Source organism: Microchirus variegatus (genome assembly GCF_963457635.1).
Source record: "Microchirus variegatus genome assembly, chromosome: 13".
Classification (NCBI taxonomy): Eukaryota; Metazoa; Chordata; class Actinopteri; order Pleuronectiformes; family Soleidae; genus Microchirus; species Microchirus variegatus.
Genome location: NC_139814.1, coordinates 16,728,048 through 16,745,501, shown reverse-complemented (window position 1 = coordinate 16,745,501; position 17,454 = coordinate 16,728,048). Strand labels below are relative to the sequence as shown.

The following is a 17,454-nucleotide window of genomic DNA, read 5'->3' as shown; positions in this document are numbered from 1 at the left end:
ACCTGAGCACTAGAATAAACTTTTAATATGAGCATGAGACACTTTTGATTGACAGGTGAGGACGTCTCCATAGCGACGGCGCACTAAGATATCACGGGATGGATTTTGGGGATTTTATTCCCACTGAGTTTACGGTGTCTCCACTTTTAGGCTGTATGATGGCACATTTCTGCCCCCCTGTGTTCAAAACACGGTATTACATGCGGTGTTCAAAGTTCATGCATCTGTATTATTTTTTATCTATCTTTCCAGCAGCTTTTACTTTTACTCCACTACATTTCCTCCAACTATCTTTATTACTAGTTACTACCAAATAAAATCAAAAGAAGAAGAGTTGGTATTATGGTCTGTATTTAAATCGAGCTTTTCTAGTCTTGATGAGCTGCTTTACACTATAGTTTTGCCATTCACCCGCTGCAACATGGGGTTAGAAGTCTTGCTCAAGGTCACATATAGACTAGCAGAGTCAGGGATTGAACCCACAACCCTCCAGTTGAAAGACAACTTAAACGGATTCACTGAGCAGGACCGGAGCTAAGTTTGTGTGAGCTAAGTGCTCACCGCATTTTCAGTGACGGTCTATGGGACAATGATGGCAAAATGGTTGAGTAACCATTGTAAACAAATCTTCTCACTTATAAATACTTTTAACTTCTAAAACTTAATTAATTTTATATTTTATATCATAACATTACCTTTGATAGTTAAGTACAATGTCATATACATTAAGACTTTTAAATAATATTAATAAAAGGGGAGCCAATCCCAGCTGACACACAGATTGTGAAAGGCGGAGTCACACACACACACACACACACACCCTGGTCCATTCCCTCTCACAACTACTGTCAAATTAAGTTCTGCATGTTTTTGGACCGTGGCAGAAAACCTTGAGAGAGGAGAACATGCAAACTCTCAAACACAGAAGTGTTACCACCATAGTAACAACTCCTAAACAAGAACCCAAACGAAACCATGAAATGTTTACACTGAGCAACACTGTGATGTTTCACAGGCACGAGTGCACGCTCACACACCTCAAAACCTTAAAGCAAGTGTCACACTGGAATGCTGTGACACAGGCGCGCTCCTCCCTTCGCCTGACAGAATCGCAGGCCTGGTTGTGACATAGACGGACTCTACCTTTAAAGGACGCCAATTCCTTGCAATTGTATTTCTCAATGTAATAATCCCCACAATTGTTCTTCTCGTTGTTGTGTGACCATGGGGCACAAACACGGCTTCAAACAGAAGTGACGATGCTCTTAAGAAAAGAAAGAAAGGACTTTTTCCCCTAATGCATTGTCTTTTATGCACATTCCCGTCTGGTTTTGTGTGAACTTCTTGACTTGCTAGAGGCAGGGAAACACTAAGCTGCTAAAGCAGATACATCCATTGTGTTTCTTTGTCATAATGAAGCCTGTATGCATGAATGTACACACACACACAAACTCGTACAACAGATTGTAGCAGTTACCAGATTTATTCCAAAAAAAATACAGTAGTACTGTAAAGCAAACTAAATGAGAGGCTGGATCAGACTTCCTTAGCCACATGGCTGTTTCTCCTTCACTTGTACACATCATCACTTCATACTTCAATAGCTTTTTTGTCTGGGTTTCATCCTTCATTGATGCATTTCGCTGGCAAGTGTACGTGTGACGTAAAGCTGCACACAAGCGTTTTTCTCTCACCTTCTGACACAATATTACGGCAATAAAAAATAAATCATTTACACCTTCATAGACATCCTTCTCACCCTTTAGAATCAACATGATTTGTAAAAGCACTGCAAAGGGAGCATTTATCCTTCATTATCAAACATATATTATTATACTTAATTCTTATTATTATGGCAAAAACAAGATAAAAATGTAAACATCTCACAATAAACGACGTTTGTTTGGAGCACATTTCTCTTTTGTGTTGATCCAAAATGTGCAGTGATTGCGCTTGTTAAAGTTTGCATAGGCTATTTTACGAGTTATGAATGAATGAACGGCTTCACTGAGCAGGACCGGAGCTAAGTTTGTGTAAGTGCTCGCTGCATTTCCATTGAGGGTCTATGGGACAATGTTGGCAAAATGGTTGAGTAACCATTGTAAACAAATAGAATTCGTGCTGGGCGCATTAACGCGATAGTGACGGTTAAAGGCGCCAACGTTAGCGCACGTTATCGCACGTTAACGCATGACGCGTTTCCATGACGACTGACCGGAAAAAGTGTGACATCACGTTTACGCGACTCCGGATTGTTAAAATGAGTCTCTAAAGTAACGCTAAACTTTAAAAACAGAGGCACACATACGCAGTACACAGGTATGCTTGTTATTTGTAGCGCTCAAGTTCGACTGTAGGCGCGCTAACGGCGCTAAAGAAGCTAACGCAACTAATGGAGCTAACTGGTAAACGGTGCCTAGATTCCGGTGTTGCGGCACGTAAACATGACGTCACGCGCGTCTTTTCCCGGTCAGTCGTGTGTTAACCTAGTGCCCAGCACTAACTGGAATGCATTTTTATGTGACTTTGTTCCTCTGGCACAGGGTCCTCGTCAATTCTTCAATATTACTTTTACAACATAACCTTATTCCTGTAGTATTATTTTTGTTTAAAGTTGAATGCTCCTGGTCACCTCCATCATAGCCGACCTACGGCACACCTTTGCTGGGGGTGCCTCGAGTGCTTGAAGCATGCGCTCACAATTCCTTCTCCGTCTTCTTCAAGCATCTTTGTAAAAGTAGTCTCTCTCATTGTCCACCCTCCATCACCGTTTGTCCTCCTTGCCCGACAACGCCATGCCCTCCGTCTCTCGCTCTTGAATGGGAAGGCTCGAGCGCACCCTCCTCTTCTCTTTGAAGCGGCCCGAGCGAGACACTTTCATGTTCCGGCGACACGACTGCTCGTTGAAGACGGACTCCAGGCGGGAGTCGTCGTAGGTTTCGTCGCTGAGGAGGCTGGAGTTCTTGCCGGAGCCCTGTGGAGGCTGGGACTGGTCGGCGGCGGTGGTCTTGGGCGGCTCTCTGTGCTTCTCTGGGTGCTGTGCAAAGGGGTCAAAGTCGGGGTCAAGGGCGTGGGGCGAACCCGCTTCCTTCGAGGCACCGGCGCTCTTCCGCTTTGGAAGAAAGGCCTTCCACCACGGGGCCCTCTCGGTCATCTTTGACTGGAGGGAGGAAACTGTAACAGCAATCGCAATTATGCACTAATTAGAGATCATCTGCACAAATTAGATCAATTATGACATCTTTATTATGAGTTACCTATTCATTAACCGTTTGGCCTGATTGGAGAAATTATCTGTGCACCTTCTTGTAATAACATGTCAATCTTGATCGTCATAATCTCAAATCTCTTTCTAAACCACTTTTCTAAACCATATTTTCAAACTTTGTCCAATAGGGTCATATCATTGGCTGAGCATTATAAAATATGACATGAAACATGCAGATCATCACTGAGCCTCATATTCCTTCTTCATTATTATATGCACTCTTTTATTGAGTCTCTATTCTTTAATATCCTGATTTCATTTATTCACAGCCACTGGTGAGGCAGCTTTTCTTTTTTTTAAACGAAGTAATCCTATGAATAACCAGCGTAGCCGTGTTTATCTTCTCTGTTAAACTGGTTTAATGAGTTGTGGGAACAGAAGAACAAACCCAGCCGTGATTCACGGGTAAACAATGCGCAAAAAGACGCGCTCTTGCACACTTACCTGAGCTACAGCAGGTGGTGTGGACACTCGTGGAGGTTTGAATTCAAATAAATAAATGTTGGACTCCTTTACTGTGCTCAGGAACGAGTCCGCGCTACAGTATCTTCTTCTTTGACAGCAGTCTCTTAGCGCGTCGTAACAGTATCCATTTTACGCACGAGCCAGGCGTCCCGACTCCTCACATCTCCCACCTCTCAAAACTTTAATATTCTTCTCCCTACTTTCACTTCCTCAGCTCTTAACAAACTCCCCGTGTTCTTCTTCGACAGCCCTCCAGGAAAGCACTCACGAATTGCCACATTTATAAAGGAGCGGCTTCCTTTCGACTAAACCAGCAGGTTTCCGCCTCCGAAACTCTCAGGTCGAAGCACCTGTCCTAACTTCTGATTGGACCGTCCGTCACAATCTGTCACGTGAGGCGCTCGATCAGGTGAAGCCGCCCGTGACAACAAGGCGGGGCTTGTGCGGTTGCGTGGCAACAAGCCCCATGGGAACGCGTGTACCTCTTCAGTAACAGAGGCCTTTGTATTGCGCTGAACCCAACCCGAGCCGAGCCGAGCCAGGGAGCGAAATTATCCTCCAGTTTGAACGCCCATCACTTTAGACCACAGTCACTTGTCGTGCAAAGGAGTGGATGTGTTGATTAATGTATTTGAGTGATTTGAAGCGTTTAAAATTAGAACTTTTGGAGCTGCTTATTATTTGGGGAGAGCAGAAGGAAGTCAGCAGAGTGTTAATGGATGGATAAATGATCACTTTATCATCATCATCATCACAAATCCAGTGTACAGACGCACAAAAAAGTGAATATTATGCGAATACAATAATGTGTAACAGGTGTCAAATATGATCAATATGATGCAATTTCTAATAAACCACTTGTAAACAGATCAATTATCAGCAGTAACACTAGAAATAAGCAGTCACATTGTTTCATTCTAATAAGCTATGATATTGACAGTCATATGCTAATAAGTAAATAATGAAATAATTAAAAAAAGAATACTTTTTCTACACTAATGTCAGTAAACAGTTTGTATATCAGAGTCTCCATGATGAACTAAAGAGCTATATACAATATGCAGTATACAACAGGCAATATGCATTGCGTTATTACCGCCGTAATTACTAAACCTTGTAATTACCAAGTTTAACATTTTTTTTAAAAACTGTTTGAATCCAGACAGTTCCCATCATCTGATTTTATAGCCCAGGTCATAATTATACGAGCCGATACGGTAAGTGGATCGATCCTTCATTCTCAAGACTTTCCTTTGTGTTAAAGCCAAGTTTCGAAGGCGTCATCGGATCCCCCGTCTCGCAGACATGCCGCTGCGATAAGAATATCTGTTTTAGTCTTGGTATGACTATGTAATCTCTCTGGTTTAATGGTTTCTGTGTGCGTCCGTGCCAAAGAGGAAAGACCCAGTCTGAGCGGAGCACACAGAAACACAGAGAGGGAGGGGGGGGAGGGATCAGGGAATACCTTTTCATTGTTTACCTCTATTTTTTTTTGTTATACAGTGAAAGTTGTTGTCATGGCAACAGGAATATTTACCAGGTCTCCATCACTATCACGCCATCCTTGTCGAAACTCAGAGATGACATTGCCTCGCTCCACTGCACAAGGTTTTTCATTGGAAAGTGTACAGCACTTAGGACAGACAACTGAATTTGCACAATATCATAAAATAAGTACACAGTGTATACTGTATGTACACAATGTATAGAGCTGCAGACACAGCAGATCATACAGTCTAACAAAGCTTGACCACCACTAATAAGTGTATGAATAAGGTGTTTTCCTATGATAATAAATAATGGAAGATATACGTGGGACATAAGGGAGAATGAATTTCATCACACACACATATATACACACACACAGCAAATATCTTAATTAATTATAGTCCTTATTACCAAACTACTGCCACAAGAAAGAAGTGCATTGCATTAGAAAGAAGATTATATTAGTGTATACCTATAGTTATACTATCACCATGTTCTTACTGCATTACAATGATAATTATAGATAAATTCACTTTCACACTCCAGTTCTCCCCTGTCCCGTGTCTCCTCTTCATAAAAAAAAACAAAACACCACAGGTAGTCTCACTGAAAGTCGATCATTAACTCTGGCCACGCCAGATAAATAAGACATCCATTCAGAGATCTTCTTTTCAGATTAAGAGCTGCACTGTAAACATTTGTCTGTCCACAGCCCGAGAACAAATCTGACAAATTGATCTGAGGAATTCACGCAGGGTGAAAGCTGAGGGTTTGCCCACTGAGACAGAGAGGTATGTGGAGTGATATTGAAAGCAAGGCTGCAACCTGCATCCGTTTCTGTTTGAGGAAAGGTTCCAAAAACCACATAAATTCCCAGAGATACATTTACTGCTTTAAAAAAAAGCTTAATAATGGTAGTCTGGTTTTCTAATGTGATTTTTAATCCAGCTCTCTATAGGTTAATTACTTTGTGGATTATTTCTTAATAATTTTGACTAGTACAGACAGACAAGTTTTTGGCAGTACAGTACCATAGGGCATAAAAGTAGTTTATAAAAAACATGGAACATAAATTAAGGATAAGTGTACAGTTTAATAAAAACGTCTGCACTTCAGGAGCCTGTATAAACTATTGTGTTTGGTGATGAAAGTGTGCAGAGGATGGCTGGTGGTTTGCTGAAATATCAAAAGTTAAGCAACTTTGAATCACAAAAGGTGACTCCATTCTCGGCTATAAATATTTACGCTGACTCAGACGTACTCGGTTAAGAATACGTACGCCCGTCTACGCAGTACTCATTTCATGTGATGATGGAAATGCGTTTGGCACACGCATGTGCTGTGTGCGTAAGACTCCATCGTCATTGTGAAATGATGAACCTGAAAATGTCTCTGTGTCATTGTGTGCAGTCCTGAACAGGTTGAACCGAGGAGTGCTCAGCTTGGGGAGGAATAAAAAAAGAGAGCAGGGAGGCAGCCAGTTGGACTGGTGGAGTCACAAAAGAAAACCTCTCAAAGGAAATAAGTGGCTAGTGTATCTAAGGACTATAATGACACACTAATGCAGACCAGCTCAGACACTCGCAGATAATGTGTATGCTCCAGTTCATGACTTTACGCAGAACAGAACAGTTTGGAACTAAAGTGACAAACACTTGTTGGTGCCAGAGCATTGGGGCAGAGCAGGCCTGGCCGTGCTGTACGGAGCCAGTTTCGGTGCATTGGCATGGTTTGGCAGGTTTTCTTCAGTGCCGTGCAGAGTGATTAAAGTGGGAGTATATAAAAGTGGCTAAAACCCAGCCATCATTAGCCCTGAAGACGCTAACGATGAAGCCCTCAGGAATGCAGAAAGGAATCTAACACTTACTGGTTATTTTCTTTGTTTTTATTGCGTTTCTCTTAAGTGCTATAACAACACAGGTGTATATATATAAAAAAAAATACAACACTACACACCCACAGGCTACTGTAACAAAGTACAAACCACACACAAATACATGCCCATTCTTAAACCTGTTCTAAAGATCCTGAACAGGAAATGAGTTGTTGCAGTGCTTTCATTTTACATCAATACACCGTTTGAACACATAAGGACTCTGAACTTCTATTTTCACAAACCCACAGTTACATTATCCTGATCATGATACTGTAAATGTTATGGGTGGGTCAAAATATTTGGTTGTTTGATTTGGTGATATGTTGTCGTTCCTCATGCAATACAATAATCGATATGCCATGGCAAATAATTATTTTGATTAACAAAGTAAGCAATCCCTGCCAGTTTCACTTGAATGAGGGAAACAAAACCTGGGAAGTTATCTGGCAGAAGAGAAGTTTACAGCAGGATAATGGTGGCCAAAGCTAAGAGATGCACCAGAGGGTGTTAAATGTAATTCTTAGATGAGAGCAATTATATTGTCCATTAAACCAGATTGGAATATTATGTTTTTCTATTCAATGTACTTGATGCAGAGAAAACGATGACAGATAAATACAAGGCAAACATCACATTAAGAAATGTATTTACTTGGTATAAATAGGGCAATAAACACAGGTTTTCAATGTCAACTATTACAGGTTGAAAGTAGGAGTGTCTGTTTTTGAATGTTGTGCTGCATCATGTGAATGTTATGTGCAGTTATGGGTCATTGGGCGCAGAAGTTCTGGGTTGGATGTAGGGGGGAATAAGAAAAAAAAAAAGAAAAGATTCACATAAGATTCAGAATCGATTCATAAACTTCAAAATCGTTGTTTGTTTTATTAAGTTTCCATTTTTAAAAACCACCCAAATCACCAGTTTGTGATATTTGTGTACAGTTTATTTTTGTAACTTCTGGGAGAAAAAGGCAGCTAGTCTAAGCTTTTATTTATGAAAGTAATTTTTTTGTACAGTATGTTAAATGATAACTTTTATCTTAAGTTTGCCTTTGTGTGATTGCATCATTGGAATCAGTTTATTTAAAAATCACATCTTATACAAACTGTATTGTTTTGATTCCATAAATTGCCTCAACAAACTATGCATTGTATCAATGTTTGAATCGAGAATCGATTTTGAATCGAATCTTGAGACACCCAAAAAATTCACATCCCTAGTTGGATGCGGCTCTGGCTTTAGGTGGTAAAATCCACATTGCAATCCAGCCCACAGAACAAGGTTTCATATCAATTTGTCCACAACAAAGGATACAGTTTGTTTGTATCCTTCAGTTAACGAGTCGTCTCTCTCTGCCAGGTTTGTTTCCTCCTAAAGAAACTAAACGCGCTCTAAACCTGCAGCCTAAAATCCCTTTAATGAAAGAAACTATGCAGGATAGCCCTGCATCCCTAAGACGAGTAACGCAAGGTTTTGCAGGGGGAAGATGGTAACCCCTGCTGGGAGGCCTCCCAACATGACGCGCAAAAAGGCTTGATGAACACAAAAAGGTTCAACACCAGTCTTTAGCAGGAACTAAACTTGACAGAGTGAGACAAGTCAGCCTTAAACATTGACATTGAATTCCAGTTCATTTGGTGATGAATACAACTACAAAGGCTGATGGCAGTGAATAAAATCTGACTTATCATATCAAACTATGATATAGAAACTGTGCCAACATATGCAAGATATAAAGTATTTCATATTATCCATGGGCTGAATAACACCTGAAATCTGTGACTACACTTGGCAAAAAAAAAAAAAATATATAAAAAAATTACACATTTTGAATGTTGTGCTGCATCATGTGCATGTTATGTTTAAAGATGTGTGGTTGTGGGTCAGTGGGCACAGGGGGTCTGGGCTGATGAGTCTCTGAATTTAGGTGGTAAAGTCCATTGAAGATAAAAATCTCAGAGCTGGATCTGTGAACATGTGATGTGTACAGTTTGGTAGGCTCTGATACCTCAGGTCCAACATCTGAAAAAAAAGTTTAGCCTATTTGAGTATAAAGTAAATATAGATTAAAAGTGAGCACCAACTGAAAAAACCTACCTGAAGACACCCATGACAAAGAGGTGGTCATCGTAGGACGTTTGTTCACCTTGGGCAAAGTCCTCACCGCAGCCATCCACTGATGGGACATCTCATGGTTGTGTCCATCATGGAGTCTTCTGCCGCAGGAATATGTTGCAGCATTCACCTATTCAAAACAAGGTAGAATTGGTCACAGAAGTAACAAGAAAAAGGTAAAACATTACAAAAAACTAAAAAAAGGGAACTTACCTCCTCAAGAGCAATATATCTTCTCACATCCAGTCCCGGCCCACTAATGGATGCCCATCATGTGAATGTAATGTTTTGTTATGTGTGGGTTGTGGGCGCAGGAGTTCTGGCTTTAGGTGGTAAAGTCCACATTGGAATCCAGTCCACAGAATAAGGTTTCATATCAATTTGTCCACAAAATAAAGGATACAGTTTGTTTGTGTAACCTTCAGTTAATGAGTTGTCTCTCTCCGCCAGGTTTGTTTCCACCTAAAGAAACTAAACGCGCTCTAAACCTGCAGCCTAAAATCCCTTTAATGAAAGAAACTATGCAGGATAGCCCTGCATCCCTAAGACGAGTAACGCAAGGTATTGCAGGGGGAAGATGGTAAACCCCTGCTGGGAGGCCTCCCAACATGACGCGCAAAAAGGCTTGATGAACACAAAAAGGTTCAACACCAGTCTTTAGCAGGAACTAAACTTGACAGAGTGAGACAATAAAATCTGACTATCATATCAAACTATGATATCAAAACTGTGCCAACATATGCAAGATATAAAGTATTTCATATTATCCATGGGCTGAATAACACCCTGAAATCTGTGACTCTACTTAGTTAAAAAATTATATATATAAAAATTACAAATTCTGAATGTTATACTGCATCATGTGCATGTAATGTTTTGGGATGTGTGGTTGTGGGTCAGTGGGTCTGGGCTGATGAGTCTCTGGCTTTAGGTGGTCCATTCAAGAATAAAAATCTCTGAGCTGGATCTGTGAACATGTGATGTGTACAGTTTGGTAGGCTTGGATTCTTAGGTCCAATGTCTGAAAAAGAAAAAAGAAGTTAGCCTATTTGAGTATAAAGTAAATATATATTAAACTAAGTGAGCATCATCTGAAAGAAAGTACCTGAAGACACCTGTGGCAAAGAGGTGGTCATCGTAGAACAGTTGGTTCACCTTGGGCAAAGTCCTCACCGCAGCCATCCAAGGATAGGAAATCTCCTGCTTGTGGTGTCCAACATCGAGTCCTCTGATGCAGGAATCTGTTGCAGCATTCACCTATTCAAAACAGGGTAGCATTTGTCACAGACGTAACAAGAAATAGGCAAAGAAAATTACAAAAATCCTAAACAGGTAGCTCACCTCAAGTGCGACACATCTTCTCACATCCAGTCAGGGCCCACTGATGGATGCCCTCCAGCATTAGGTGGTAAATACCATTCAAGATAAATATCTCAGAGCTGGATCTGTGAACATGTGATGTGTACAGTTTGGTAGGCTCTGGTTCCTAAGGTCCAGCATCTGAAAAAAGGTTAGCCTATTTGAGTATAACGTAAATGTAGATTAAACAAAAAGTGAGCACCATCTGAAAGAACGTACCTGAAGACACCCGTGACAAAGATGTGGTCTTTATAGAACGGTTGGTTGACCTTGGGCAAAGTCCTCACTGCAGCCATCCAAGGATGGGACATCTCCTGCTTGTGGTGTCCAACATGGAGTCTTCTGACAGAATAATCTGTTGCAGCATTCACCTCTTCAAAACAAGGTAGAATTTGTCAGAGAAGTAACAAGAAAAAGGTAAAATAAAATATATAGAAATCCTAAGTTAGCTCACCTCTAGCGCAACACATCTGATGGATGCCCTGCCCAATATTCGGTCTGCTTCTCCTGTTCTACACTGACAGTTTGCCAAGCTACCCCTGCCTCCAACCACAAACCAATATCACCATGCTTGCCTCTTTCTTTACACTGTGCCTCAGTTTGCTAGCCATTTGGGATGATGCTAACCTCAATGTCTTGGTTGGCTGCATGGGGGAAACACCGCAGATCTCTCAGTTGCCCAGACAAAGTCCCTTCTGATTCTGTTATCTCACCACAAGTTTCTCTGCTTAAACGCCCATTTGGCCAAGGATTAATCATCAATCATGAAGCCAAATTCCGTCTGATTTTCTAAACACCATGACTCCTGGAATTCAGCCCACAGAATAAAGGTTTTATTTCAGATGTCTCACACCAAATGATAAGTTTTAACATTAGCATAACCTACAGTTAAATAATCCAAGTTGTCTCTCTGCCAGGTTTGTTTCCTCCTAAAGAAACGCGCTCTAAACCTGCAACCCCATTTATGAAAGAAACTATGCAGGATAGCCCTGCATCCCTAAGACGAGAAATGCATAGTTTTGCAGGGGGAAGATGGAAATCCCCTGCTGGGAGGCCTCCCAACATGATGCGCAAAAAGGCTTTATGAACACAAAAAGGTTCAACACCAGTCTTTAGAGGGAAATAAACTTGACAGAGTGAGACAAGTCAGCCTTGATATTGAATTCCAGTTTAGTTAGCGACTACAAAGGCTGACAGCAGTGCTTAAAGTTTAAGACTTAAATGGATATCAAAATTGTGCCAACAAATGCCAGATTTAACATGTTTCATAACATTATCCATGCGCTGAATAACACCTAAAATCTAATGAGACTACACTTGCATATCGTATTTCTGGCTTTTGGTGGTAAAGTCCATTTAAAAAAATAATAAAACATCTCCATGTCCCAGAGGGCAGAGAGACAGTCATTGTTGCATGTGAACAGTTTGGCAAGTTCCAACATCTAAAAATAAACAAACAAATAAAGACTCATCACATTTTAGTATTCAGTAAATATGGATCAACACATTGGGTACCATCCGAAAGAACGTACCTGAAGACATCCTGTGAAAAAGAGGTGTCATCGTTGAAAGGTTGCTTCATCTTTGGCTAGGTCCTTATAGTGGAAGGGTCGGTTCATCTAGGGAAAAGTCCTCATCATCGAAGGGTCGGTTCATCTTGGGAAAAGTCCTCATTGTATGGTTGGTTCATCTTGGGCAAAGTCTTCATCATAGAAGGGTCGGTTTATCTTGGGCGAGTTCCTCACTACAGCCATCCAGGATGGGACTTCTCCAGGCCGTGGTGTCCAACATGGAGTCCTCTCATCCAGAAAGCTGCTGCAGCCTCCATCATCTCTACAAAACAAGGCAGAATTTGATAAGTCACAAGAAATAAGTACACAAATGACAAAATCCTCAGGTAACTCACCTGGTCAAGTGTGACAGGTCCTCGCATCCAGTCAGACAGACCAGACACACGATACAGACGGAGACCAGACAGACAAGACAGAGAGACACAAGAGACGGAGAGAGACAAAGGAATTCCAGAGAGAGACACACAAGACAAAGAAAGAGAGAGACAGACGGAGACCAGATAGAGACAGACGAGACCAGAGAGTGAGAGACAGAAAAAGACGCTTGAGACCAGTAAAGTCAATTAGAGTTAGTCTTGGTCCAAAGGTCAGATTAATGTCAGTCCAAGTCAGTCATCACACACACTCAATCCAGTTATCAGGAAAATTTAGTAGGAAAAACAGATGAGAAATTATAGACTGGCAGAGCTGCAGTAAAGTTTTCATGGCCATGAAGAATCAAGAGAAAGATGTGAAAAAGATCAGCGCAGGTATAGAAATGGCACAGCGGCCAAGCAAGAAAGACAAATCACTTACTGTTTGAAATTTTACCATAAATAAAACGCAATCTAATTTGGATGGACATTCACGGATGTCTGGTGCTCCTCTTGATGACCAAGGCAAGTATGAACCCTAACCATACTTGCCGCTGTGTCACTTACCGTACATGGATACGGATTGGTATCCATGTTGGCCTATGTAAAATCCCTAAACGCGCAAGGCCAGACGTACAATAATGCAAATAGGCCGTGAAGGTAGACGGCCATCATTGCCGACTTGCATTATGGGACGTATAGCCATACAAAGGACTGATTTTTGCATGCTAGGGCTAAACAGTTGATTAATGGCCACGATGGAAAAGAAGAGAAAACTGCACACCAACATCCATTTAAACATTATTTAAGACCTTTCATTAAAGTGAGGAAAGGCACGAGGGCCTTTTGTAAAGAAGTGATTTAGGGCACAGGGGCAAAACAACAAAACGCCTCCATAGAGAGGAGTATCTACCAGATCTACTTTAATGTGAACTGCTGAACAGAATCTTATACTCGGAGCATCTCAACTATTCAATCAAGAGTGTTCGTCTTGGTCCAAGGGTCAGATTAACGTCAGTCCAAGTCAGTCTCACACAAGCAGACAACCACATTCAACACTCGGCATTCTTTCAGACAAGCTGCCAGAGAACTTCCAACACTCCATCAGTCACGCACCGCATCCTTTCAAATCACTCGCTCAGCAGTTGCAAAAAATATAACCAAGGGCCAGATTAACCAGGAACATGCAAAACTAACCTGTGGCAAATGCTCCATGCACAAGCCTCAGCTATATGACAGAGGGAAAGCAGGGGAATAGAAAGAACGTGGCCATGATGGACAATGCAGATAGATATAGGCAGAGAGGCCAAGAAGGAGTGGGGACACGGCGGCCACCCAGAATTAAATCATGACACCTACAATTTGAAGATCTTCAAGAAGAGCAATCTGGGGAGAAAAAAAACACACAAACAAAAAAAGGTTTGAGTCGAGCCTCAACAATGTTCAAGTTTTTGCCATTACAGGTGTGAAACAACTAGGTCAGGTGTTCTATAATATGGTTGTATGAGGTACAGACATGTTCAACCAGACTGAGATATAATGTAGAAATAGATCAATATGTTTTTTGTTTTTTTTACAGGGCCTATACTGATTATTAGTAGTCAAGGAAGCCGATAACTGATATTTAGAGCCAATATTCATTTGCAGTAAAAGTGAAAATATTGCTTCAGTTTTTAATACAAATACCAACACTTAACTTCTTTTAAATGCTTTTCAGATTTGCAACATATTAAATGTTCTATTTTAGACGATAGAATGAAAATAAAATGTGCATCTAAGTGCAGGAAGCTCCCAGGCTCAGCAGCACGTCTTATAAAGTTAATGAAAACTTAAATAAATAGATCCCTAAAGTTTTCTACAGTAAATAAATGAGGCAGCAGTAGACCAGCAGCACCTGTGTCCCCACAAGCTAAAACAAATGCTGATTTTCAATAGGAATTTGGTGTAGAAGAGTGAGAATATCTAATGATTCAATTTTCTGGTGGAAAAGGCCACCTAACAGTGAACATAATCACAAGTGATTGTAGAATAAAGATGATTAAGATTTAAGGAATGCCTTTTAAGTTTTAAGTGTAAAAATGTCAGTACCTCATACAACAGTTAAAACATTATGTTAATTAGCCATAAACTTTCCATTGGGGTGGTGAATTGTCTCAAAAGGTGTCACTCACCTTTTTTTTGACAGTGGCTGGCTTTTGTATATGACGGGTCCGACCAGGTCTCAACAGGAAACAAAAGGTTGTTCCTTTAAAAATAAAAAAAAGTGTGTATTTTAATGACTACATTAAACGTTTAGACAGACGTGTGTAACTCTGAAACTGCCTTTAAACATTTAACGAATAAATATTTCCAGTCAAAAAAACAACAGCAATGATGACCTTGAATGCAACAGTGAATTAACATAGCACAGCAGCCATTTTAACTTGTTTTGTCCATTTTGATAACAGATTGGTTTAAGAGTTTTGAGCATTGACCAAACAAAAAACTGAAGAATGAAAATAAAAATTAGTCGCACCCCTATTTAAACCAATGATTTAACTGCTGTGACCTTACAAAATGGCTGACAATTCAGATAACTGAGCTACAACTGAGCTAATATTAAGCTCAAATATTTCTAGTTGGTGCAAAGTATGGGCCACAATAAGTCTAATGTTGAGCTAATTATTAAGCCAACAGTGAGACAACTCAGATTACAGTGAGCCAAAGCTGTGATTGAGCATATACGCAAACAATAAGCCTAAATTGAGCCAACTATGAGGCACAGTGGCTTATCTTAAGCTAAGGCTAATGTTTAGCGCATTAGCAAACACAAAGCCAAAATTGAGTTAACAATGAAACACAGCTCAAGCAAATGATAAAACTGAGCAACTAGCCAACATTAAACGCATAATTGAACCGACAATGAGGCTCAGCTTGAATATTGAGTTAAGGTAAATTAATTAAGCTAACATTAAGCCAAACAGTCATCTTACAATGACACAGATTGAACAAAAGCTGAAATTGAGCAAATGGCTAACATTACAGGCAGAATTGAGCCAACAATGAGGCTCAGTTTGAAAATTAAGGTTACACTAATTCTGAGAAACTAAATAAGCTAACATTTAGCCAAAATGTTAACTTACAATGACACATAGCTTGAACCAAAGCTGAAATTGAGCAAATACGTAAAATGAAGGCAGAATTGAGCTGACCTTGAAGTGCTAAATTTGAGTCACCATGAAGATCACGAGACAAAAGTTACTCACATTTCTGAAGGGGACACCAATCTGGACCAGGTCGAACACGCCATCTTGAAGCTCCTTGCAGTTCACGTGCTGATGCACACAGCCACCTTTTCAGCGTCTGACGTCACGCCGCGGTAGTTTTCTTCTTCTTCTTTTTATTTTTCCTTTTTCAAAGTTCCCTCCTTCTTTTTGTGATTTTATGGCGGTTGGCGAATATGGACCGCCATCCAGTTCAAAAACACGCGAACTCTAACACCTTTAACAACACGGTGTTCCATAAGCAAACAACGATTTTGGTGCATTACCGATTTTGGTGCATTACCGCCAAAAGTGTCTGTAGTTCACTTTTTTCGGTCTTTTCTTTCGTTTCTCTTCAAAGTAACAGCACGGGACTGTTGTTGGCTGGAGGAAACAATTGGGAAAGACACCTGCGTGACGATGATGAGCAGGTGTGTTTTAGAGAGGACAGAACTGGGCCAAGTGGAATTCGCCATCTTGAATCTCTTTGCCGAGGTTTTTATACGGGAGCTGCTGCACGTGACCAACATTTCGGCGTCTGACGTCACGCCGCGGTAGTTTTTTTAATTTTTAATTTTAAGTTTCTATCGTGAAACGGTGTCATCTTTTTAGCTTCTTTTCCAGTTTTGCGACTTGTTTATGTGGCTTCTCTTCGAAGTACTGAAATGACGTTGACTGGAGGAGGAAGCGTCATCAGCTGATTGAAACACCTGCGTGAAGATGATCAGGTGTGTTGTATGTCGTCAATCAATCAATCAATCAATCGGTCTCATCTATTATATGCTATAGCCACAAAATATACACATTTCCATCCTTTACCTCCATGTTTTCATTTATATTTGTCTGCATTTATAAAATACATCACAGATATCATTATACTTCAATTACTTTGTCATTTTCATCAAGATACAGAGAAAGACACATTCTACTTGCCTCCATTTTGATTATCATCAATATCCCATTTCTTTTTTATTTTCCAACTTTATCAGTGACAATATCACCGTCAACATTGTGAAAATTGTTGTTTAAGTGTAGACATACAGGAACAACCGGTACTTGTACTTTAGTATGGAGAAACAGAAACTCAGACATTTATTTTGACATCTCTGGGCATGTATGTTTAATTAAGGCTTAATCAGCATTATGTGAACTCATGTGACAATGGTGTGAAGTAAAGTAAGGGACATTTGTTTCTATTTAAAATGATGCTGCTTTAAAATGACATCATCGTCTGTCAGGAGAGTTCTGCCTCAGGCTGCTCCTCACAAAACAACACTGTCTGTTATTTGACCGCTAGATAGAGCCAACTTTATTTCTTGATCATCGGTTTCACCCCCCATCAGAGATCCTAAATGAAATCAATATGTCATGTTGGGGCCTGTGCTGGACAAAGTGGTCCAGTATAATCATTTCATTACCTCCAGTCAAAATAAAAGTCAATATCTAACTATTGAACTCACATGTTACACAAGACTTGATCTACGGAGGAGGGGACTTTTGGTTTGAGCGTTGATGTTTCTCCCTCTGCCAAAAGAACAAGTTGTTTTTTCAGGCTCTAACAATCTCTGAAGACATGACCTCCTTCCTGGCTTGTGCTTGTTCCTCCTGCAGCTCCAGCTCTGTGAGCTCTCTGCTCGGTTTGATGGAGAGTTTAAGCTCACAGTGGGTCTTAGGCAGTTTATGCTCAGGCTATGAGGCTGCAGCCAACAAAGGAATC

General features: G+C 40.6%; 1 protein-coding gene across 1 annotated transcript; it reads right to left on the bottom strand.

Annotated features, from left to right (window-relative positions):
- Positions 1 to 2,764: 2,764 nt before the first annotated feature.
- Positions 2,765 to 3,154, bottom strand: LOC310936288 (proline-rich protein 15-like protein; the record flags this gene model as incomplete). Its single annotated transcript, XM_083900322.1, has 1 exon — positions 2,765 to 3,154. One exon carries the CDS (start codon positions 3,152 to 3,154, stop codon positions 2,765 to 2,767), a length of 390 nt encoding a protein of 129 aa, XP_083756448.1.
- Between the last annotated feature and the right edge of the window lie 14,300 nt (positions 3,155 to 17,454).